Consider the following 23,446-nt stretch of genomic DNA (forward strand, 5'->3'; position numbering starts at 1 on the left):
TCAGGCTGTGGGAAAGGGGGTGGGGGAAGTCCTGGAAAGTGCTTTTGAGCTGATGAACCACACGTGGCATTTCTTACTTTTTTTCACATCCCTTTCGTCGGCTAAACCACATTGCCACACCTACTTTGAAGAAAGGCCAGGAAACATGGAATCAAACTGGATGCGTGTGGATTTGACTGAAATTTGAGAGGTCCTATTATTAAAAAGGAGGAGGGTGGGTACTAAGGACAACTAATAGCCTTTGCCCCAGTCCAGTATTCATAGTTACAAATAATCATATTTAGCAGGAACGTATTATTTTTGCTATGTGAAAAAATCAGTCTTTGGAAATGGCAATAAAATACAAGTATGTTCTGATTTTTGGTTTCAGATGGCCAGTAACCCATGTGCCAGGTAGCATTCTATGCCAGTCTTTGAATACCAAGAAGTTGACAGCAGATTCTTTCAAGATCATAACTGGGCTGTTGGAATAACTTGGAAAAGAAGAGAATCGAAACTATGGCAAAAGTAAATAGAGCTCACTCCACCGCCCCTCCGGATGGAGGCTGGGGCTGGATGATTGTGGCTGGCTGTTTCCTTGTCACCATCTGTACCCGGGCAGTAACCAGGTAGGTGGGATTTTTCTTGATTAATTAAGGTGATCTGGCTTATCTTGTCTTTTAATTCTGCCTCATTCTACTTCTGAACCTGTCATTAAATGGTGTGTGTGTGTGTTTCCTTTGACTGCTCAGATATCTTTTTCTTTATAAGGAATGTGGTCTCTTCTATAAGATCTGACACATCAACTCATAGTGTTAGATATTTTTAGACTAAATATTGTGGCTGTTCCAGCCATCTGTTTTCATAAGCAGCTCATCCTAGAAAGGAAAAACGTGTAAGATCAAAATAGCCCTTGAAAACCTCTTGGCTCACCAGACACTGAACCATTGGAAGCTTAAAACCTAGAATTTAAATTATTTTGCTTCATACTGCATTTGTCTCTCATGGTGGGGGCTGAGTTCTAGGTTGAAGGATAACAACAGCAATAAATACAGAGATTCTGTCAGAATCACTTGCTCACATCTCCTTCTCTCTCTCTTTTTCTTTAATCCAAGGGCACGGTGTTGAAAATGCTTAAGCTAAACGTGTATACATTGAGACTCCTTGGAACAAATACATACTTGGAACCTGCGTGTGCCAGCTCTTTCCTCTACAGGTGCTTTCATTCAAATTAAACTCTGTTCTTCTCTGGCAGCACACACTTGGCAGCCAAAGAAAGAAATTTGCACTAATAACTTTATTTGATGACATCCTCAATAAAAGCATTGATATTACCTTCATAATAAACATAGAATGCAGGAAAGAAGCAGGATGTTTGTTTCTGCTGCAATAAGGGTTGATTAATTATGTGTCATAATAAACTGTAGACTTGTTTAAAGTAATATGATTGATGCTGAGTCTGATTTTTCTCCCATCAGTATTATGGATCTTGTGTTCTGGGTGAGAAGCGGTCACAGAGTTAAAAGGATTCTCTTTCATCTTGGTTCTTACATGTGGAAGCTTCCATCATTCCCATGACAGGAAAGTTCTGGAAGTGAGTTCTGTGCTTTATAGGAAGGGTTGCTGGAAACCAGAAAAGAGGGTTGTGGCTGGTGGCAAAGTCCTGTTATCAGAAGTTACTGGAAGAGGGTGAGAGGAGGCTACCTGAGCAGAATAAGCTTGGAAGAGAAAAGGGTGACGGCATAGACAACATCAGAATCTAGATGTTATGAACCAGGAAGCAATCGAGAGAACTGGAGATGGGGACAAGGAAAGCAGTCCACAGGGTGATGTGTCAATTCTGAGGATCAGTACCTATTGGACAATTAATTCCTTTTGTCTTTTGTTTTTTTTTATTTCCAGTTTTGTGGAGAAATCATGAACACACTGTATAAGTTTAAGGTATACAGCACGGTGGTTTGATTTATATATATTGTGAAATGATTACCACGATAGGTTCAGCTAACATCCGTCTTCTCATATAGATACAATAAAAAGAAAAGGAAGAAGAAAAAGAAGGAAAAACAAATTTTCTCCTTGTGATGAGAATTCTCAGGGTTCACTTTCTGAACAACTTTCCTATATCTCACACAGCAGTGTTAGCTATAGTCATCGTGTTGTACCTTACATCCCTGGTACTTATTTGTCTTATAACCGGAAGTTTGTACCCTCTGACCACCTTCCTCCGCTTCCCCCTTCCCCACACTGTGCCTCTGGTAACCATAAGGCTAATGTCTTTTCCTATGAGTTTGTTTGTTTGTTTTTAAGATTCCAAATATAAATGAGATCATACAATATTTGTCTTTCTTGGTCTGACTTATTTCACTTAGCATAATGCCTTCAAGATCTATCCATGTTGTCATAAATGATAGGATTTCCTCATTATTTTGTGGCTGAATAATATTCCATTGTGTGTACACACACACACACACAAACACGCATATGTTTTTTACACTTCTTTATCCATTCGTCCATTGATGGACACTTAGGTTGGTTCCATGTCTTGGCGATTGTAAATAATGCTGCTATGAACATGGGGGTGCAGATAGCTCTTCAAGTTAGTGCTTTCGTTTCCTCATTTCCTTTGGATATATTCCCAGCAAAGGAATTGCTGGATCACATGTGGTTCTATTTATATATTTTTTAGGATCCTCTATACTGTTTTTCATATTGGCTATACCAGTTTACATTCCCACCAACAGTGCACAAGGGTTCCCTTTTCTTCACATCCTCACCAGCATTTGTTATCTCTTGTATTTTGATAATGGACGTTCTAATAGACCTTGAGGAGATAGCTCATTGTGGTTTTAATTTGCATTTCCCTAATGATTAGTGATGTTGAGCATATTTTCATGTATCTCTTCACCTTTTGTACATCTTCCTTGGCAAAATGTCTATTGAGGTCTTTTGCCCATTTCTTGGGTTATTTAGTTTTTTACTGTTGAATTGAATGAGTTATTTATTATATGTGTTTTGGATATTAAACCCTTATCAGCTGTATGGTTTGCAAATATTTTTTCCCATTGTATAGGTTGTGTTTTTACTTTGTTGGTTGTTTCTTTTGCTGTGCAGGGGATTTTTAGTTTGACACAGTCCCACTTATTTGTTTTTGATTTTATTGCTTGTGCTTTGGGTGTCATATCCAAAAAAATCATTACCAAGACCCATGTTAAGGATATTTATCCCTATGTTTTCTTCTAGGAGTTTCATGGTTTCAGGTCTTACATTTAAGTTTTTAATCTATTTCAGGTTAGTTATTTTGTGAGTGGTGTAAGATATGGGTCCAATTTCATTCTTTTACATGTGAATATCCAATTATTCCAGCACCATTTATTGAAGAGACAGCCTTTTTTTCCATTGAGTATTCTTGGCTCCTTTGTCAAATATTAATTGACTGGATATGCTCAGGTTTATTTCTGGGCTCTTGATTCTATTTCTTTGCTCTATTTGTCTGTTCTTATGTCATCACCATACTGTTTGGTGACTATAGCTTTAAAGTATAGCTTGAATCAGGAAATGTGATACTCCCTGTTTTGTTCTTTTTTGTCAGGATTTCTTTGGCTATTCAGGGTCTTTTGTGGTTCCATACAAATTTTAGGAGCATCTTTTCTACTTCTGTTTTTCAAAAAATGCCATTGGAATCCTGATAGAGACTGCATTGAATCTACAGATGATTTTTGGTTGTATTGACATTTTAATAATATTGTCTTCCAATCCATGAACACAGGATACCTTTCCATTTGTTTGAATCTTCTTTGATTTCTTTCATCAATGTCTTATAATTTCTTGTAAAGATCTTTCACCTCCTTTGTTAAATTTATTCCCGTTTTATTGTTTTTGATGCTATCGTAAATGGGATTGATTTCTTTATTTCTTTTTTTGAAATTTTATTGTTAGTGTATAGAAATCCTAATGATTTTTGCATGTGAGTTTTATATTTTGCAACTTTATTTAATACACTAATTAGCTCTAACAGTTTTTGTCGCATCCAGCGCAACACAGGCAGTGAGAGAATGAGAAGGGGCGGCAAAGGGTTAAGAAAGAAACAGAAATCAAGAAAGTTATAAAACAGGGGGCCAAGGGTCTCCCAGCCTGAGAGGACTGAGAGCCCCGAATCGGGCCACCTTCTGGCTTTTATTGATATATACACAGGAAGTAGTATTGTTTTCTCCATGGTCTGTGAGTCTCATACATCATACCAGAAAACTGATTCAAATCAATCACCCTTGCCTGCAAACAGCTGGAATAGAAAGTCCCATGATGTCTTAACAATTATGGTATGTGCCTCCCCAGGGACAAATCCTTTATGCTGAAACTTATTGATAAGAATGGAAGGAGAACTGATGTTATCACATCATTGACTCACTTCCCAAGCAGGTTGTGGGCAGCAATATAGCCACATCGGCAGAAGCTCTCCTTAGCCAGGGGAAGGTGGGGGGCTGTGCCCATCTCTATCAACCCCGTGAGTTCTCCTGGTCGTCCCCACGGGGTTCCACCTGGCTTGGGTTGTTCCTCCCGTGAGGAATCTTACCCGTCATTGGCTGACCAACCATCTTTTGGGGGCCAAACAGAGAGACATGAAGTGTAAGCACGAAGGTGAAGCAAAGTCCCTGAAAGGAAGAGTCTCACAGACTCTTCTTTCTTTAGGGATAGGCATGAGGGGACAGACGGTTAGGCTGCTGTGTGACAAGTTTTTTTTTGGTTGAGTCTTTAGGATATTCTTTATGTAAAATCTTGTCATCTGCGAATAGAGACAATTTTACTTCTTCCTTTACAATTCTGATACGTTTTATTTCTTTTTCTTGCCTGTTTGTTCTAGCTAGGACTTCCAATACTATGTTGAATAAGAGTGGTGAAAGTGGGCACCCTTGTCTTGTTCCTGATCTTGGAGGAAACACTTTCAACCTTCCACCATTGAGTATGATTTTTTTTTTTTTTTTAAGGAGGTCGCAGCTCATAGTGGCCCAGCAGGGAGCAAACTTGCAACCTTGGTGCTATTAGCACCACACTCCAACCAACTGAGCTAACCGGCCACCCCATGAGTGTGATTGATGTTAGTTATGGGATTGTCATATATAGCCTTTATTATGTTGAGATATGTTACTTCTATGCCTAGTTTATTAAGAGTTTTTATCATGAATGGATGTTGAATTTTATCAAAGGTTTTTTCTGCATCTATTGAGATGATCATGTGATACTTTTCTTTCATTATATTAATGTGATGTATCACACTGATCAATTTATGTTGAACCATTATGCACCCCAGGGATAAATCCCACTTAATCATGGTGAATGATTCTTTTAATGTGCTGCATCCAGCAGCAACTGGAGAGGAGGGAGAGTGAAATAAGAGGCTATTATGGGCTGCTGAAGCATAATGAATTGGAATATAGCCCTATCCAAGGAGACTGATAAACGCCTACCTCATCCCCAAGCCACAAGGCCTGATTTCTTCTCCTGTTATCACTGAGCTCTAAAAGCTTCCTGTCCTGAATTAGGACGTCATGCTTTAAGCTCTGATTCAAATGTTCATTCAAATGTCCATGTTCATTCTTTTTGTGTGTGTGTGTAAAACATGCTTGCACTGTATTTTTCAGATGTATTTCAATTTTTTTTGTGGAGTTCCAGACATACTTTGCTCAGGATTATGCACAAACAGCGTGGATCCATTCCATTGTAGACTGTATGACCATGCTCTGTGGTGAGTATTGTTTACCAGGGATAGACAATTACTGGCTACTCTCGAACTGTACATGACAATGACCTTCTACTGCCTTTGATTACCAAGTTTTCTAAGTAACAAGGTAAAAGTTGGCTAAAACTAAAAGAAAATACTGATCTTATCTTCTGTCAAACCCAACCAATGTGCTCTTGAAATTAATGGTCTTGGCTGATGTCAGATGGAACAGGTACTTAATAACTCAGAAGGACACATGCCATTTTGTTCTTCCATATAAAGATAGGGTGCTGGGCATCATAGGACTTACATATATTTTGCAAGCAGCTAATCATACAATGTATGCTTGGTTTCTTTCTTCCAAATGCTGTAATCCCCTCATTCTCAGTCATGTAAACAGTCATTGGATAGTACCGTGAACCATTTCTACATGATCTCCTTAAATGAGTGCAAACAAAATGTGCAGTGCATCTCAAATCTTGTTTTCATTTTGTTTCCTTCCTAGAGGTTTCAAACTTTGTCTCAGAGATATCATCATGTCGCATGCATAAATCTTCAGTCTTAGAGAAGTGTTGGGGAAGATAGAAAGGTGTAATTATGAGATGACACATTCACTATGGCTGTAATTTCATTCAAAAAATCCCAACAGTGCTATATATAAGGTACATAGAGTGCTCTCAAAATTCATGGAATCTCTCATTCCATCTATACATGAGAGGAAAACTAACCTTGAGATTTTTCTTTTTATAATTTTCAAACCAAAGTTACTAAATTTGTGGCTTCAAGAGTTTCCGAGATTGAGTCAAATTGATACAATCTATTTGCAGGCTAGACCCATTTAATCCTTTCATTTGGATGATTCCTGAGTATTTCAGAAAACTGTTATCTTTTCAGGCCAGGTCTTGGTGGCAAGAGGGAAATACTATATTATTTATTAACTCATAAATAATGCCATCTGATTCCAATGTAGGTACTAGTTTCTATTTATTTTTAGAAAAAAAAGTGTACATACTCAGGAATCAGTTAAATCATGCTGCAATTTATTTCCCTGGTTGGAGGTCATTTGAGAGCCATTCTAGAACTAAAAGTAGGTTTCATGAAAAGGCTAAATTGATTCTTTCTACTGATAACACTGAAGGGTCATAAGGGATCCAAAAACAATCGTATCTTTGGGTTTTCTAGCCTATCTATCTATCTATCTATCTATCTATCTATCTATCTATCTATCTATATCTATATATCTATATCTCTATATCTCTATATCTCTATATCTCTATATCTATATCTATATCTATATCTATCTATCTATCTATCTATCTATATATATATATATATATATATTTTTTTTTTTTTTAAAGCAGTAAGACAGTCACTGGGTTTTCAAGTTCACATGATTAGTCACAGCCTTTGTATGAGCACACCAAGACAGCCATGTTTGTCTTTCTCAGAGGATACAGGTGACTCATTTCCCTCACTTTTATGTTTTGAGAATATTTATAATCCCCAAAAGAGGAATAAATGACCTTCAGTGACTAATATGGTCACAATGACTACGTGAGGCATTGAGCTAAAGCAGGGTCATGGTAGCACGACCTTAAATATGCAGCCTATGTAAGTTCCATGCGAGGACCTGATGCCTGTTGTACGCAATTACCGTACACCCACTTGCTCACCTGGCAATATTAGCTGTACACAGAGTGAACAAGAGTCTGCAGAATCACATCTAGGACACTCGTTGGGGATAGATCTGTCCTATCAAGAACCGAGAAGTGAGCATTTTTCATTGAATTTGGTGACAATTTTGTCACTTTTCCAACAACTATAGCAGCAACAGCCTGGAGAATTAGACATAGTTTCAAGATAGTTGCTCATTTCTGAGCTCCGGAGGTTATATATACAGCCAGCCACTGTTTCACTAGACAGGAAACATCAGGCTGTTGATAGATTCTATCCTGTACATTTGAATCAGGCCCAAATTTCAACCTGATCAATACAAAACTTATACTGTAGAGAACTGGCTCTTCTGGTGACTCTTGTCACTAGGAGTACTGGTGTCAGCATGAATTGTTCCTTAGGAAGAACCTTACATGGTTTCCTTACCCATCCTCCCTGCCATCAGTCTGGGAGACACAAGGAGCCAGAGTAAAAGGGTGAAATAGCCCCGCCCTCGGTGTCAGGTGCCCTGAGCTATACCTCTCAGGGATCTTGGGCATGTCACATTCCCCTGAACTTCAGTTTCTCCTTGGCCTCTTCCCCCTTTAATAGTCTATAAACCTGAAGGTTGGTACAATTCTGCCACAAATGGAATGAGGCCGAGCAAAATGTCACCATGGGCGTGAGCATTTTCTTAAATTTTTCTGGGCTTGAACTTCTCATCTGTCGGGTTTCCTAAAGCCTGAAAACAATGCCAGATTGTAGCATTTGTCTGTGATCTCTCTCCTTCACCTTTTTCTGCGTAACACTGCTGACCACGCAGAATTGCCTACTTCCCTTCTTCCCAATGAACTGTCGCAATTATTGCTAATGGTATATGAGCAATACTATAGGAAACATACAAGGTACATCCTGTGCATGTATAGTTTAAATAAGGAGTTGACTCACTGTTTAAACAACACCCCATAGTCCTGGGATGTTGGCTGTAATAGAATGGATAAGTGGAATGAACACTGAAATCAAGTCAGGAGACTTGATCCTAGTTCCAGGTTTGCTACTTATTCTCTGTGTGCCCGTGGACGATTCATTTCCTTGCTCCTCAGTTTCCAGATCTATAGAGTGAGCATGTGGGGTGGGGTTGGGGGAAGAGGCTTGATGCTTTAAAGGTCACTCATTCTCTGCTCTGCCAATGCAAGACCCCGGCTTTTCACGTTCCCTCAAGACCTTTTTGCTGAACCCGTTTATTATTGTTTTTGAAGCTCCACTTGGGAGTGTTGTCAGTAACCATTTATCCTGTCAAGTGGGAATCATGCTAGGTGGCTTGCTTGCATCTACTGGTCTCATCCTGGGCTCCTTTGCCACCAGTCTGAAGCATCTCTACCTCACACTGGGAGTTCTTACAGGTAAGGGCACTTTGTTCTACTTGTCTCACCCCCACCCTATTCAGGGCTTGTCAAGCACAACAACAGAGCAGTAATTCATAAAATATTTATTTTGTTAGATGCATAATTTAACTGACCTAGCTTATGTCTACCTACCTAGCAGTTAAACAAAAGAGTTCGAAATGCAATCGACTGTACTACTGTAATGAAACTGTCTCACCACTTTAATTCAGCCACACGATAAAAGGAGCTTTCCCTTTGGCAGCAGTGTATGGCTGAGATTCTGTACTCAGAAGCTACAGGATATTAGCCAGTATAATGTAAATTTTCAACAATGAACAACCTCCTAACATGTTTGCCAAGACATTAAAATACTATTTGCTGTCAACTGAGTTGCCCTTGCTTTATAGTGAATATCATTCTCCAATAAATGGGGGTTTCCAATTTAAAAAAGAAAGCCCGTGTTGTGAATATTCTTCTATTACACATTCTCTCTCAGTGTCATGTTATGGCAGTACACTTTAGAGAATCATAATGAACCCCATAGAAAGAAAAGCAACATATGTGTATTCCATAAGGGGAATGGGTGGGATCAGGGGGTGGGTTGGTGGGACTGGAGTAGCAGTTTGCCCCATCACTCAGAGGGGTGTGGAGAGTAGCACTAACTCATGCCAGGGACTGTGCTATAGGGGTAGCATGATCAGGCCGATGCATGATATAATCTCACAGAAAGGCTGTATGTTTAGCTCTGTTGGATAAAAAAGTTATCTGTCCCATGTAACCCAAAGGCCTGGTTGCTAGGGTGTCCAGCCAGTTTCCCAGCGACTGTCCTGGTCTTAGAACTGAGTCTTCCATCTGGGAAACCCAGGCCAGTTGGGGTCATTGGTGACCCTGCACTGCAGATGGGAACAGGCACTGCAGGTAGTTCTCTGTTTCCTTCCTTAACATTAGATGCCATGAATTCTAGGTTTAAAGTCCTTCCGATTTTCTTGACTTAAAAGGAATAGAAGCTGGAAATCTTTAAAAGGCTTTCTGCTGGCTGTAAGGGATATTTTCAGGTTGCTATGTACATGCGATGTCCATGTATAAATTGGTATGATGTTTCCCAATTACGTGAAATTACTCTGGAACTTTCATGGGGTCGTAAATGCTATTTACACCCAAATTCCGGAGTGGTCCAGATGATCAGAATGTGTCTTCACAGGCAGTGCAGGGTTGAGGCAATTCTCTGGATAATTTCAGTTAAAAAGAGGTGCTGTTGGAGAGAATAATTTCTTAGGGCAGCATTATCCTCATTTTCTAGTTAATTCCAATGTAGCTGGTATGATCATTTTTAAGTTCTTCATTTCATTTAGTTTACGAAGCGTTATTTCCTTAAGGTTTTTCTTTCCAAGAAGAAAATCATACGTATGCTATACTTTCCAAATTGTGGATTACTGGTGAGGGGAGGCCCATTTTCAGGTTGGTGTAGGAAACAGTTTTAAAAGGGTTTAACAGAAGGTCAGGTTGTCTTTAACCCAAATAACTTCATTCTGAGATGTTTTCTTTCATTGGCTGTTCATGGTGTACCAGCACTCACGGATTTCTCTTTATCCCCAGGTCTTGGATTTGCACTTTGTTATTCTCCAGCTATTGCCATGGTTGGCAAGTATTTCAGCAGACGGAAAGCCCTTGCTTATGGGATTGCCATGTCGGGAAGTGGCATTGGCACCTTCATCCTGGCTCCTGTGGTTCAGTTCCTTATTGAACAGTTTTCCTGGCGGGGAGCATTACTCATTCTTGGGGGCTTCGTTTTACATCTCTGTGTTTGCGGTGCCTTGATGCGGCCAATTACTCTTAAAGAGGACCATACAACTCCAGAACAGAAGCACATCTGCAGAACTGAGAAACGAGACTTTCAACAGGCGTCTCCCTGTTCAACTTTGACTAAAGAATGGGTGCAGGCCCGCCTCTGTTGCTCTTTGCAGCAGGAATACAGTTTTTTGCTGATGTCAGATTTTGTTGTGTTAGCCATCTCTGTTCTGTTTATGGCTTACGGCTGCAGCCCTCTCTTTGTCTACTTGGTGCCTTATGCCTTGAGTGTTGGAGTGAGTCACCAGCAAGCTGCTTTTCTCATGTCCATACTTGGCGTGATTGACATTATCGGCAATGTCACATTTGGATGGCTAACCGACAGAAGGTAAAATTCGTGAATCCACCATTGGTTCCCCACCAGGCAACTTTAAGTTTGGAGTTTCCCTCGGCCCCTTTCCTTGTAGAATACCTAGATCTGAATAATGCTGACAAGTTTTCAATATCTGAAGGCAACTCCCTTGCTGGTTCGTCTAGTCAGAGGTTGGCAAACTTTTTCTATAAAGAGATTGATAGTAAACATTTTTGGCTTTGCGGGTCATATGATTGCAACTACCCATGTCTGCCGTTGTAGCACAAAAACAGCCATAGACAATATGTGAACAGATGGGAGTGGCTGTGTTCCAATAACACTTGATGTATGGACACTAAAATATGAATTTGTCTTATACTTTTGACATGTCACAAAATATTGTTCTTTTGTTTTTTTTCCTCCAACGATTCAAAAATGGAAAAGCCATTCTTAGTTCACAGGTAGTACAAAAACAGGTGGTGGGCTGGATTTGGCCATAGTTTGCCGACCCCTGTTCTAGAGGTTTAGGATGGTGGGTATTTCTAAATTGCAGAATAGCAGGGCAACTACAAGTTCTGGTGACAGATTTAATTCCATCCTAAGTCAAGTTAGTCCTCAGGTAAGACAACTTATGGCTGGGGGTCGTGGTCTTCGTTTCTTTTGCGTCACCTCAGAACCCGGCTGGCAGTGGAGAGAGGAGCAGAATCCAGTCTAGGAAGGAGCATCAGGGACAGTTAGAACACATGATCTGTGGCCACATATTTATGTTTGACAGTGCAAATAGCAAATACTTACATACTTTGAGGCTTAGAAACCAAAGGTCTAAGAAATCTATTACATTGTTTCTTCAACGAATGCTTATCTGTTTGGATTGAAGATAGCAAGCTACTCATATTCTCCTAAATGATGGACACTTCACACTTGAGCTATGACCTGGGAGAGCTATTATTATGTGGCTTCTCACATATTTTAATTTGGGTAATCAATCAGGATCCAACTGCCATGTTATGAATATAATAGTTAGGATTAATTCCACATTTTTAATGGTTAAGGAAGGGGGGCAGAGCAGGGATTTCTGTCTTTACAATCAAATAACTCAACATCAAGAAGCCTTGTGTAGGTCTGATAGAAGGTTCTTATTCTGGCCCTGCCTCTTATTATCCCTGGGACCTAGAGAAAATCACCTACCCCTCAGATCCTCAAGGGTCTTCATCTGTAAAACAGGCCAGTGCAATATTTGCCTGTAAACTTCATAGCATTTTGTGAGGCTCAAATGAGACTGTGGGTGGAAAAGCATTTGTAAAACACAAACAGCTTGTACTGATGTTATACAGAGTCTTTGAAATAATGGGTATCATAGATGGGTTTGGAGCTACAGAGAGAAAGTGTTACTGGAAGTTTCATTGGGGAGGACTTGAAATAAGTCCAGTCCAGTACAAGACATTCATAGTCTCTGGCAAATCATTTTAATGTCTTCATATTATGGCTTCCTCTTTGTGTAACCACTTAGGTTATTGAGCATGTATGTTGTGCCAGATACCAATGGACAACATATCTGAAAGCATGTTATCTAAGATGGTAGAAAATGTGAGTTTCTTGACACTACATGTTATTTCACAACTATCCTTAGGGTAACCCAATGAGATAGTAACCTTCCCATTTTACATCTAAAGAAACTGAAGTTAGTGTTCGGCAGTTAGTAGCTGATAGAACTGGATTCAAACTTCTAATTTTAGAGCATGTGTTATTTTCTGCCGCACCATACTTCCTGAGGAGGTCAATTCTTGTATTTGCATACACCACGAGAAAGCTAGGAAGACAACGCAGAGAACACACGGTGGGGAAGCCAGCTCTGTAAACAGCTGCAGTCCTCACCGCTGCTCAGCCACGTTCTCGCGCTCTCGGCCAGGACCTGTGCATACTGCGCTCATTCTTGTTCTTCATTCCACAGGTGTCTGAAGAAATACCAATACGTTTGCTACCTCTTTGCCGTGGGACTAGATGGGCTCTGCTATCTCTGCCTCCCAATGCTTCAAAGTCTCCCTCTGCTCGTGCCTTTCTCGTGTACATTTGGCTACTTTGATGGTGCCTATGTGACTTTGATCCCAGTCGTGACCGCAGAAATAGTGGGGACCACCTCTTTGTCATCAGCACTCGGGGTGGTGTACTTCCTTCATGCAGTGCCATACTTGGTGAGCCCACCCATTGCAGGTAAGTTTCCAGAGAGAACCCCCAGTCACCTCTTATTGTATTGATGTGAAAATGGTGAACTCACATACAGAAAATAAGAATTGGAAGTAAGTTGGGAAAGAGTAAAAGAGAAAGGGATGCAAGAGCCACCAAAACATCATGATCTGAACTACATTCTTGTTTTACAATCTTCTTCTCACTAAGTAGGGACCTTGGCCTACCTGGAAAGAACATGTCCCAAATTAGGGTCTTGGTTCCATTCCACAGTATTAATGGGAGCAACAGAATGGAGCAGCTGTTCAGACTTATAAATAAGTCAGGCCCATTCAGAAGGGAGTCTGGTGGGGAATACGGGATTTTAATAGGAGACAGTGGTGGTAAGGCTGAAATGGTAAGTGTGGGCGTTGGAGTGAAGTGTTGAGTGCCAGCCAGAGGACCTGGGACCCTGTATTCTTCAGAGGCTATGGTAGTATTACAGTTTTTGTGCCAAGGAGTAATATGATAAAGAGTATATTTTAGAAAATGTGATCTAGCAATTGATCTGGTTATTCAGGGGGAGAAGCAGTTAGGATTTCATTCTAATAGTTCAGGAGCAAACTGATAAAGGCCTGAACTAGGGCTGCTGCAGCAGAAATGAAAATGAGCTCTGGGACCAAGGCAGAAGTTTTATAAAAAAGAAAGAAAGAAAATCAACTGAATTTAGCATATGGGGGTGAAGGAGAGCAAGAAGTCCAAAATGACTTAGAAAATAATGGCATGGGTAAAAGAAATAAGGAAGTTGGAGAAAGTGGCTTTGACAGAAAAGTAATGAATGTTTAGACATATTGAGATATCTGAAATACCCAATCGAATGACCAATAGAGCTGTTTAAGAATGAAATCTGAGCTTTAGAGGGAGGCCAGATTTGACATACAGATCTGGAAGTCATCAGATAAAGCATCTAGAATGTTTTGCAAACTCTAAACTGCTGCAGAAATGTAAAGGTTGATTAAACGAGTGATGGAATACATCTGCATTGCTTGTGTAAACCAGCATTGCACTGGGTGCTGTTGATACAGCAGCAAACAGGCTGCGACCTGTTCCTCCTTCCTGGAGTTCATGACCCAGACCAGTGTCTCTCAGACTTCGGTCCTGGGACCACCTGCATCAGAATCCCAGGGGCCCTTGTGAAAAATGCAGATTCCTTGACCCTCCCACTGCGATCTGAATCTTTGGGGGTGAGCTCCAGGAATCTACATTCTCAACCAACTTTCTTGTGATGGGCAAACTCAACTAGAGTGAGAATACCTAGTCCAGATTATTACCTGCCTAAATTAAAACCAAGAGAAGGAAGGTTTCTGAAGACGGGCCAAAGAGAAATGAGCCAAACATGTGCCTAGAAGAAAAAGGAAATTTTTTGAAGAAGGCAGGATTTCTACTTTGGTTGCTGTTGTGAATAGACGGTGTAGGGTTACTTCCAAACCCTAGCAGTTGCTAAAGCAGCAAACAAGGGGAAACTGGCTGTTTAATGGCTACAGATGAAAATTCTGGGTCAGTTTAAACTCCATGATATACGACGATATGTTTCGTCTTGTTTTTTGAAAACGGCCCCCCAAATATTCCCACATCCCCCCTTCATAGCCAGTTTTTTTGTTTACTAACCTTTGGAAGTAGTGTAATTCTGTTTAAAAGTCGTAGGATATACATGAAATTGGGATTCCTGGGTCCTTTTTTCAATCCACAGCCTTTATTTGGTAAATCAGACATTATACTCATTGCTAGGTATTAGGGGAGTAGAGTGTGAGTACTTATTGTAATACTTCTCTTATTTAATTAGAATGACTACTCTCTTCTCAGTCTCTTCTGTTTGCTGCTACAGAAATGCACAAGTCAATCACAAGATAACTAGAATATCTGATAGTACTTTGGATTGCAGGAAACTTTCTGGGGCTTATAACAATTTCTACATGCCTTTTTTGACTAATGGATTTGGGTGAGAGGAGACACCATATGCTTTTATGGTGCATTTTCTTGGCAATACTGTGTTTCCCTGAAAATAAGACCATGTCTTATATTAACTTTTGCTGCAAAAGACACATTAGGGCTTCTGTTCAGGGGCTGTCATCCTGAAAAATCATGCTAGGGCTTATTTTCCGGTTAGGTCTTATTTTCGGGGAAACACAGTATAAGTAAAGTTTGGAAGAATTAAACTTTTTAATCACAAAACAATTGCTTGCCAAGGTCTAATTTTACCTTATTGATTTTCTGATCATTGTGGCCCATATTTTGCATATCATATGCCCTGCTTCTTCTCAAGATTTAGAGCTGGAAGAGATGTTGAGATTAAGCTGCTGTAAGAAGAGATAAAAGGGGGAAAAAAAGCTGTGGTAACAGAATTATGTCTTCTGAAATTTGCATTTGCAACTTCTAAAATGGCCCAAAGTTCTGGTTTTCAAACTGGATGGGGTACAATGACTGTATCTAATTGAAAATTTAGATTCTGCTCTATCCAGAAGCATGTTATGTTACTGAAGATAGATAGTATGTGGGTGCTGCGAATACTACTAGCATTTTGTATGATAATTTTCTTTTAACAAATTAGATAGTTGAGCCTAAAATCAATAATTTGAATGGTGCTATTTTTATCTTTTCTACCCTATTTTAATGGGAGTAATAATAAATATTTATTTTTTTAATTACTAAGAATGTGACACTCTTTCAAACACTTTACATAATAACAACAGTCCACTTTAGTAGTTTCCCTAGAAAATAGAATGCATTTTTCAGTTGCTACACCATATTTTTAGGAGATCTGCTTTTTGTGTCAAGGTTATAATGGTGGTGCTAGCCATCTATTGTTATTATCCTTACAAATTATTGGATTTGAGAGTAGGTGAGTAATTAAATTCTCTACAATATAATTTTGCTGTTCCTTGTTACAGGATGGCTGGTAGATACGACTGGCAGCTACACTGCAGCATTTCTTCTCTGTGGATTTTCAATGATATTTAGTTCTGTGTTACTTGGCTTTGCTAGACTTGTGAAGAAGATGAAAAAAACCCAGCTGCAGTTCCCTGCTAAAGAATCTGATCCCAAGCTGCAGCTATGGGCCAATGGATTGGTGGCTTATTCTGTAGCAAGTGAATTAGATCAGAAAGACGAATCTGTGGCGATGGCAGTGCCTGGTTACAACCCCACGTGATCAGTGACTTTGAGCCTGGGAATCTGCAGGGCTGAGAGAGGTGGGGCCACTGGATTGTACATGTTTCTAAAACATTTTATTTTGGCAGGAGCATTGCCTCCCAAGGAAATTATTATTACTGTTTTGTTAACGTTAATGGGTGAAATAGCAAATAACAAAGCAAGCTGGACTGACTCAATTTCCTCATTTGAGACTTGTACTCATAATTGAACTCATGTTTTTCAGGCAATGAGCATCCTCTATGGAAAATGTTAGGACATAGCTGATATAATTAGCTGTAATTAGAGGAAATTTCAAGGCATGACCAAAGCAGATGACACTGGGCAGCAGCTTTTTTTTGAAACTCTGCCCTTCTATCTTCCCTTTTCAGCTAGAAGGTAAAGGGAAACATTGACATGTAGGTGTGTTTACTTTATGCTGTTTGGAGAAGGGGATCAGGTTGAGTGTGGTGGTGACAGGTGAAGATGCCAAACCTTTTTCGTAGAGGAGTTTCTCAGTAGGGTTTTAAAAGGGATTGTTGAAGAATCCTTCCAAAAGCAATGATTAATACAGAAAGCAAGTGACTGTCTTGTTTTTCCCCTTTCTTACTCCAACTAGCTCTTGCCTTTGGGTAGGCACCACTTTGAGAATCCAGAGAATCATGGAATGCCATCGTTGGAAATGATCTTAAAGGGTGGCTGATAAGAGCTATTTGAAATTGTGCACTGGAAACTGAAAGCTTTTTCCCTGAGACTGGGTCCCAGGCTCTCACTTCTGTTACTGTCACACACAATACTTTAAATTTCGCAGAACACACCAAGTTACAAGGGTGATTTCTACCTGCAAAGTTAACACCAACACTTCTAAAGAGAAGAAAACAAAACATCTCCTATTTAAATTGCAGACACATTCCTGTTAGGAACAGAAAATGTTGGCAGTATTCCAAGTAGCCAGGACTTGAATTCTTGAATCAGCAGGTCTCTGGTGAGAGTTTTCTTCTCAGATCAGACATTTAGGTTTATCATTACAGAAAAACAGGACTTGGGGTTTTGCTTGAAAAATATTCTAGCGATATTCTAAAGGTAAGATTCCTTTCTCCCTGTGTTAGTTCTTGCTCTATTGTCCACTGCTCTTCATCTCTTTATGGATAATCATTAGAGACTTGGTGGACCTTTTCAGCTGAATGAGAAGGCTTCAGGGGTTAACCTCAGCATCACAGCACTCTCATAAAGTACAGCTTTGGTCAGGGCAGAGGGACCCCCGAGAACAAGAAGGTTAAGAAGGCTAGTGGTGTGATATTTTACATTTTATACACCTCTTCTACATAACTTAAATCACTGGGTTAGAGCAGTTCACTAATTGCCAAGTCCTCTCCTTTCCAATGGTTTGGGATAATTTCTGAGTCTTCAGATTGAAGAGGGAGGGCATGCGAAGAGAAGAGAACTGCCAGATCCCCCAGTCTATCTCCAACCATTTTAAGTCCACAGAATTATAATCTTGAATCCCAAATTATGTTGCCCTGTAAATAGGGACAAGTTATACAATTGAAAGGGGATATTAGTTAATTCACACATTTAAATCTGAACCTCAAGGAACTGTTTTGACCCTGAAGGCCATTTAATCCCCCCACCCCCACCCCCAAAGGCCTCACAAATGTCCTGGCCCTGGGAACTGAGAAAAAAACACAGCAATGAGGAAGCTTCTATGTTGACTAAGCATGTTCAGCAAGAGTCTTTGCCTATAACTGGATTATTTCATAAAATTACATATTAATACATTGCTTTCAGAATGAAATACTGACTTGATTTGTTGGGAGAAACCTATAATATTTCATAGTTAGTTTCCAAAGAGAAATTTGAATGTTACCTGTTATATTTTTTCTTAGAGGATTTAGTTTTGAACCTATTTACTTCATCATTTTTAATTTTAAAACAATATTTGGAAAATATCTGTAAAAAGTCAAAGTTAAAAATGAAGTTATATGTGTTTGGCATAGCACTTTACACTGAATGTCATTTGTTGAATCTTCAAATCTAAAGATTTTTTTGAAATATAAATAGTTATAAATATTATTATATATTTTTTTCCTAGTGATGATCACAGTAAAATTTTATTTATCTGGTTCTGAAATATAATTTCCCTAAAGTATGATAAATATTCATGAAAAATGAACATAGAGATCAGAGCTTTTATAAATTTGTATAAAATATTTGGGATGTTTTAACTTTAAACATGCATAAATTTGTATTTTGCTTTCCTTTTTGGAGCAGCATTTTTAGAAAGCCAGTAGGAAAATGTAGATCTTAGAGACTATCATTGTCATCTACACAAAATTTCACTGTTAAGTTTCCATGTGCTTATATTGTTTATTTCAAAATGAAAGAATTCATGGGAATGATGTGTTTTGTGGAATCAAGAATAAAATTGTGGTGGGGTAATTCTAAATCTTAAATATTTCTTTATGTCACTGCAAGCTCTACTCTGAAATTGAACAGAAAGCAAAGGAAACTAACTTCTGTAGACACACTGGACCATTGGGCCTCTTTTTCAGATTGTGATTTCATGAATAGATCAGATATTTATGCAAATATTTTCTTATTTCAAGAGCTTAATAAAATGAATTTACAGTTGTGTTTGGAAACACATTTTTCCCCTGCATGAGGGGTTTGGATTGGATGGTGAGTGGGCCTGTCTAGATCACGCTAAAATGTAGCCGGCATAGAAAGATGTGGTAAGTAATCAAATAATTTACAAAAACCAAAGCTATGTATTGGGTCCTTCCAATGTGTTAGTTACTATGCCAAGCACTTCCTATGCATTGTCTTATTTAGTCCCCATAATAACCTAAGTTATCACTATTCTATAGATGTGGAAACTGAGGCACCAGGTCCCAAAGCTGTGACTCACAGGCCACTGCACTCCAGTGCCTCTAGTGAAATCCTGTAAAACTAGGAAGCTGTCTGACGCTGGAGCCTGCCTCCTTCCCTTTGCATCCACTCACATCGTCTTATGTGGGTTCAAGAAGTCATTTGGAAACAGACCCTCCTTTGAGCAGATAAAATCCTTTGGATTATGCTTGTATCTTCCAATTAGTATAGACGGGAAGATTCTAGGTTGGAAATTTCCTAGAGTTTTCCCAAGAGTCTGATTCTATCGAGACCACTACTTCCAGTCTAAGTGACTGAATTTGCTGTCTATGGATCTGGGCTTCTCTTAGGGAACATTTGTGTGGAGGGAGTAGGGAAAAGGTTGGGGAGCACACTTTGGCACAAAGGGGAGTTCCACCTTCCACATTATCAAAGTCAGCTTTCTCAGTCAGGAGCTGACTTCTTTCTGAAGTGCCTGCACCATTGCCCAGTGATGGTGAAGATGATAATGTCAATTTGGCCCTCATCTTCCTGGTCCCAATATATATAGTTCTGAAGTTGTTGAAATGAAATAGATTGAATTCAAGGTAGACATCTGAGTTTCTTTTCTCATATTTCAACGTTTGAGTCTTGTGTTTGTTTAAAACTCCACCCAACAACAGATTTTTTATACCTGTGGCCAACGCTGCCTGCTACCTCATTGAGGCCTGAATGTAAATATGATGCAACTGTGTTTAACCCACACAGGCAGGCTTAATTTAAATAGCTCTGTTGTGCTCAAATTGAGTGCAGGGCACTGTTCACGCATGGAAGCCCTGAACACTGGGAAAAGATGGAGCATATGTGCCTCGTGCATGAAAAGATGGAGTTACAGTTATAGGCACCACACAAGCTGTTTTTGCTTCACAAAAACTTTATGCTAGGGTTTGGCTAGGAGTAGGAAAAGTCCCCGGCTAGAGTCTTTTGCCCAGTCCTATGGCTGGCCTCTAACTCATAGGACATTAGTGAAAATTAGACAGGATGCTGGCAAACACTTTTAAGAGGGGCTGAGAGGAGATAATCATCCGACAACTACTTACTGAGTACCTCTTTGGAACCTGCCATGTTATATATGGTGGGGAATTCAAAATACACATAACATCCCTTCCATGTCTCAAGTTTATTGCCTAATTGGCAAATTGAAACTAACGCAGGTGAGAAAAACACCAAGATGTTATTAAATGCTAAGAGCACTGCATATCCTGGGGGTTAGGAGAGGAAGAAGCCATTATGGGCTGGAGAAATTTGAGGAGGTTCCAAGGAACAGAGTCCCAGAGAGCAGTTTCCAGGTTCTCGGCCTCACGTGGAAAGGTGCTGGCTTGGTTATTAGATGGCCATCAGCTGTAATTAGATGGCCATCCACTCTGGCTGGGTGGCCATCAGCTGTTACCGGTTAGCCATTAGCCACTAATATAACTGCTGGGGTTACGCTGAGCGGGGATGGGGGGTGAGGGGTGGGGACAGGCAGGCAGGCAGGTAGGCAGGCAGAGAAGCTGATGGTGAATTGCAGCTAACAAGTGCGGTTAGCAAGTGGGGTTGGTTGGCAGAGAAGTGGACGCAGATTGCACATCGTCTGGAGCCTGCTTCCTGTGTCTCCAACCCAGCCGCCAGCGAGACTCTAGTGGTATGAACCCCCCATCCATGGCTCCGGTGGTGTTCCTTTTTGGCCTCACCACGTCCTGCGTTCTTATGCTGGGAATGGGACCAGAGACCCCGCATGACACCAGGTATGGGATTGAATGGGTTGGAATCAGCCGCTATGCTTTTCAGGGGAAGAAGCTGGGAATAAGGGAAACGAATGTGGCACAGCAGCTTTATGTGGCTGCCTGAGGTTCTGGAAGATACGTAAGTTTAATGCAGAACAAAACACAAATTGACACTGATAAATGTTCTGGTGAGGGGACTCATAAGTGTGTCTGGGACTTTTGCGGCTGCACTTGGCTTCTCTAAATTGAAAACAAATTTTTAGGGCATGGTGCTATACTTCAATATTAACCTCTCAACTCTGAAAAGGGATCATCTGTCTGTTTTCCTTTTTAAAATTTATTTAAATATAGTTGGTATACAATCTTATGTTGATTATATTAGTTCCAGGTATAGATTACAGTCATTTGACATTTTCACACCTGACAATGAGATCACCGCACTAACTCTAGTAATCATCTGTCATCGTGTAAACTTACTACAATATTATCGATTATATTTCCCTTCCCCTTTCCACCCATCCCCACACACCTTCCCTTCTGGTAACCACCCCTTTGGTCTCTGTTTCTATGAGTTTTGTTTTGTTTAGTTTTTAGATACCACATATAAGTGAAAACATATGGTATTTGTCTACACTTAGGTTGCTTCCATATCTTGGCTATTACAAATAGTGCTGCAATTAACTAAGGGGTGCAGATATGTTTTCGAATTAGTATTTTTGTGGGTGTTTTTGATTTTTTGTGTTTTGGATAAATACCCAGAAGTGGAATTGCTGGGTTGGATGGTATATCTATTTTTAGGTTTTTGTGGGTTCTCCAGACTGTTTTCCATAGGGGCTGCACTAGTTTGCAGTCCCACCAACAGTACATAAGGGCTCCCTTTTCTCCACATTCTCGCCAACACGTGTTATTTGTTGACTCTTTGATAACAGCCATTCTGACTGGTGTGCAGTGGTATCTCACTGTGGTTTAGACTTCCACTTCCCTGATGATTAGTGAATTTTCTTAAAGGGTCTAGAGCTTCGGAAAAGTTTTTTCCTTTTTTCATTTTTTATTGACATGTTATGCGGCACTGCCATCTGCTGGAATTAGGGAGTCTACCTCCCCAAAGTTGGTGATGCCTCCAATTACAGTTCAACTGGACAAGGCAGCCTTTGAACAAATATTATTGTTTTCTGCCCTTCTTGTCCCCAGTCCTGCTCATTACCCCATTCCACATTTATCCTCTTGCAAGTACAAATAGAGGGATAAGGATGCTTTGTGGGGTTTTTCAGCATTTTGATTGCTCAGGTCATTTCTCTATGTGGAATATCAAAGTTAACATGAGAATGATTTTGGTTGACTTGACTATGGATAACCATTGGTGAAATTTAATGTAAAAAAAATTTTTTTGAGTCTCTGCATTCCTTAGGATTTCAGATTGCCATCCTGGGTCCCATTCTTTTTTTTCACCCTCTTTCTTCCGCCTCCCCCACGCACCTACCCCAGTTCAAGCCGTTGTTTCTCAGTCTAGTTGTGTAGGACACAGCTCCCTGGCCCAGGCTGGTATTATGAGCCTCGTGCTCCCCCCAGCTGAGGCAGTTGGTCACCAGTTGTCGGTCGCTAGTCATCGGTCGGTCACTCACAGCAGCTCAGGGCAGCTCTCTCCAGCTGCCAGCCACTCACGCTGGCTGCCAGCCGCTCATGGCAGCGCACAGTAGCCCACGGCAGCTCACACCAGCACTCAGTAGCCCACTGCAGCAGCCCACGGAAGCTCACGTCAACCTCCGGCTGCTCACGGCAGCACAGCTCCAGGGAGACCTGTTGTTCACAATCTTAGCCATAGAGGGCGCAGCTCACTGGCCCATGTGGGAATCTAACGGGCGACCTTGGCATTAGGAGCACGGTGCTCCAACCACCTGAGCCACCAAGCCAGCCCCTGGGTCCCATTCTTGGTCCCCTACTAATGTGTTAATTGATTTGATATGAGCCGATAAAGGATTAAGTTAAAGTGTAACACACAGAATTTCAAACACATATCAAAATTCAAATTTTGAGAAATGTGGAAACCAAATGATATAGGGGAGTATATTTTGTGTCAATTTGGAAGCATAAAACATTATGTTATTATACTATACACAGATTATGACTGATTAAGTGATTGAATTTACTTTAAAATGTGTAATTCATGTGAAGTTGTGAGGAATACTATTTATTTATAACAACAATTCCTTTAAAAGGAAAGTATATCATGTTAAAATGAAAGACCCTTTTGTTGAACTAAGTAGCGTGATGAAATTGGTTATGCATAGGTGGGTCTGTGACAAAGTATGAGAAGACGTAGAGAGAGCTGAATTACTGTTTAAGGAAAATGGAGGAATTGGTTCTCATTTCAGAGGGAGAAGCGTACAGATAGGGAAAGAGGTAAGGCTTAGAATCATGGAAAGAGGCAGGAACATCAAGGGATATTTGAGCGTATTTTTTCTTTCTTTCTCCATTCCTCTTTCCTTTTTTTTTTTCTTCTTTCTCTCTCCCCCATTTTCTCCTATTCTTTCTCTCTCTCTCAAAACAAATAAACAAACCCAGGGATTATCTGATATTAAGTTTTAAGTTGTAGAGTCTTCTTTCCTGAAAT

At 40.1% G+C, this 23,446-nt stretch overlaps 1 protein-coding gene across 8 annotated transcripts in view; it reads left to right on the plus strand.

Annotated features, from left to right (window-relative positions):
• Positions 1-23,446, plus strand: part of SLC16A12 (solute carrier family 16 member 12) — a 184,963-nt gene that overhangs the window by 68,891 nt on the left and 92,626 nt on the right. For 6 of the 8 annotated variants that reach the window (XM_074339405.1, XM_074339404.1, XM_074339409.1 and 3 more), the window contains 5 exons: positions 371-608; positions 5,616-5,719; positions 8,608-8,751; positions 10,330-10,909; positions 12,825-13,084. In XM_074339405.1, the coding sequence (XP_074195506.1) occupies positions 499-608; positions 5,616-5,719; positions 8,608-8,751; positions 10,330-10,909; positions 12,825-13,084 (1,198 nt within the window). In that variant the 5' untranslated portion in view covers positions 371-498. Of the gene's footprint in view, positions 1-370; positions 609-4,837; positions 4,937-5,615; positions 5,720-8,607; positions 8,752-10,329; positions 10,910-12,824; positions 13,085-15,984; positions 18,855-23,446 lie in introns of those variants that run through there. The other 2 variants (XM_074339410.1, XM_019739039.2) reach the window with 2 other exon arrangements.

This window comes from Rhinolophus sinicus, linkage group LG07, assembly GCF_036562045.2.
Source record: "Rhinolophus sinicus isolate RSC01 linkage group LG07, ASM3656204v1, whole genome shotgun sequence".
NCBI classification, from domain to species: domain Eukaryota; kingdom Metazoa; phylum Chordata; class Mammalia; order Chiroptera; family Rhinolophidae; genus Rhinolophus; species Rhinolophus sinicus.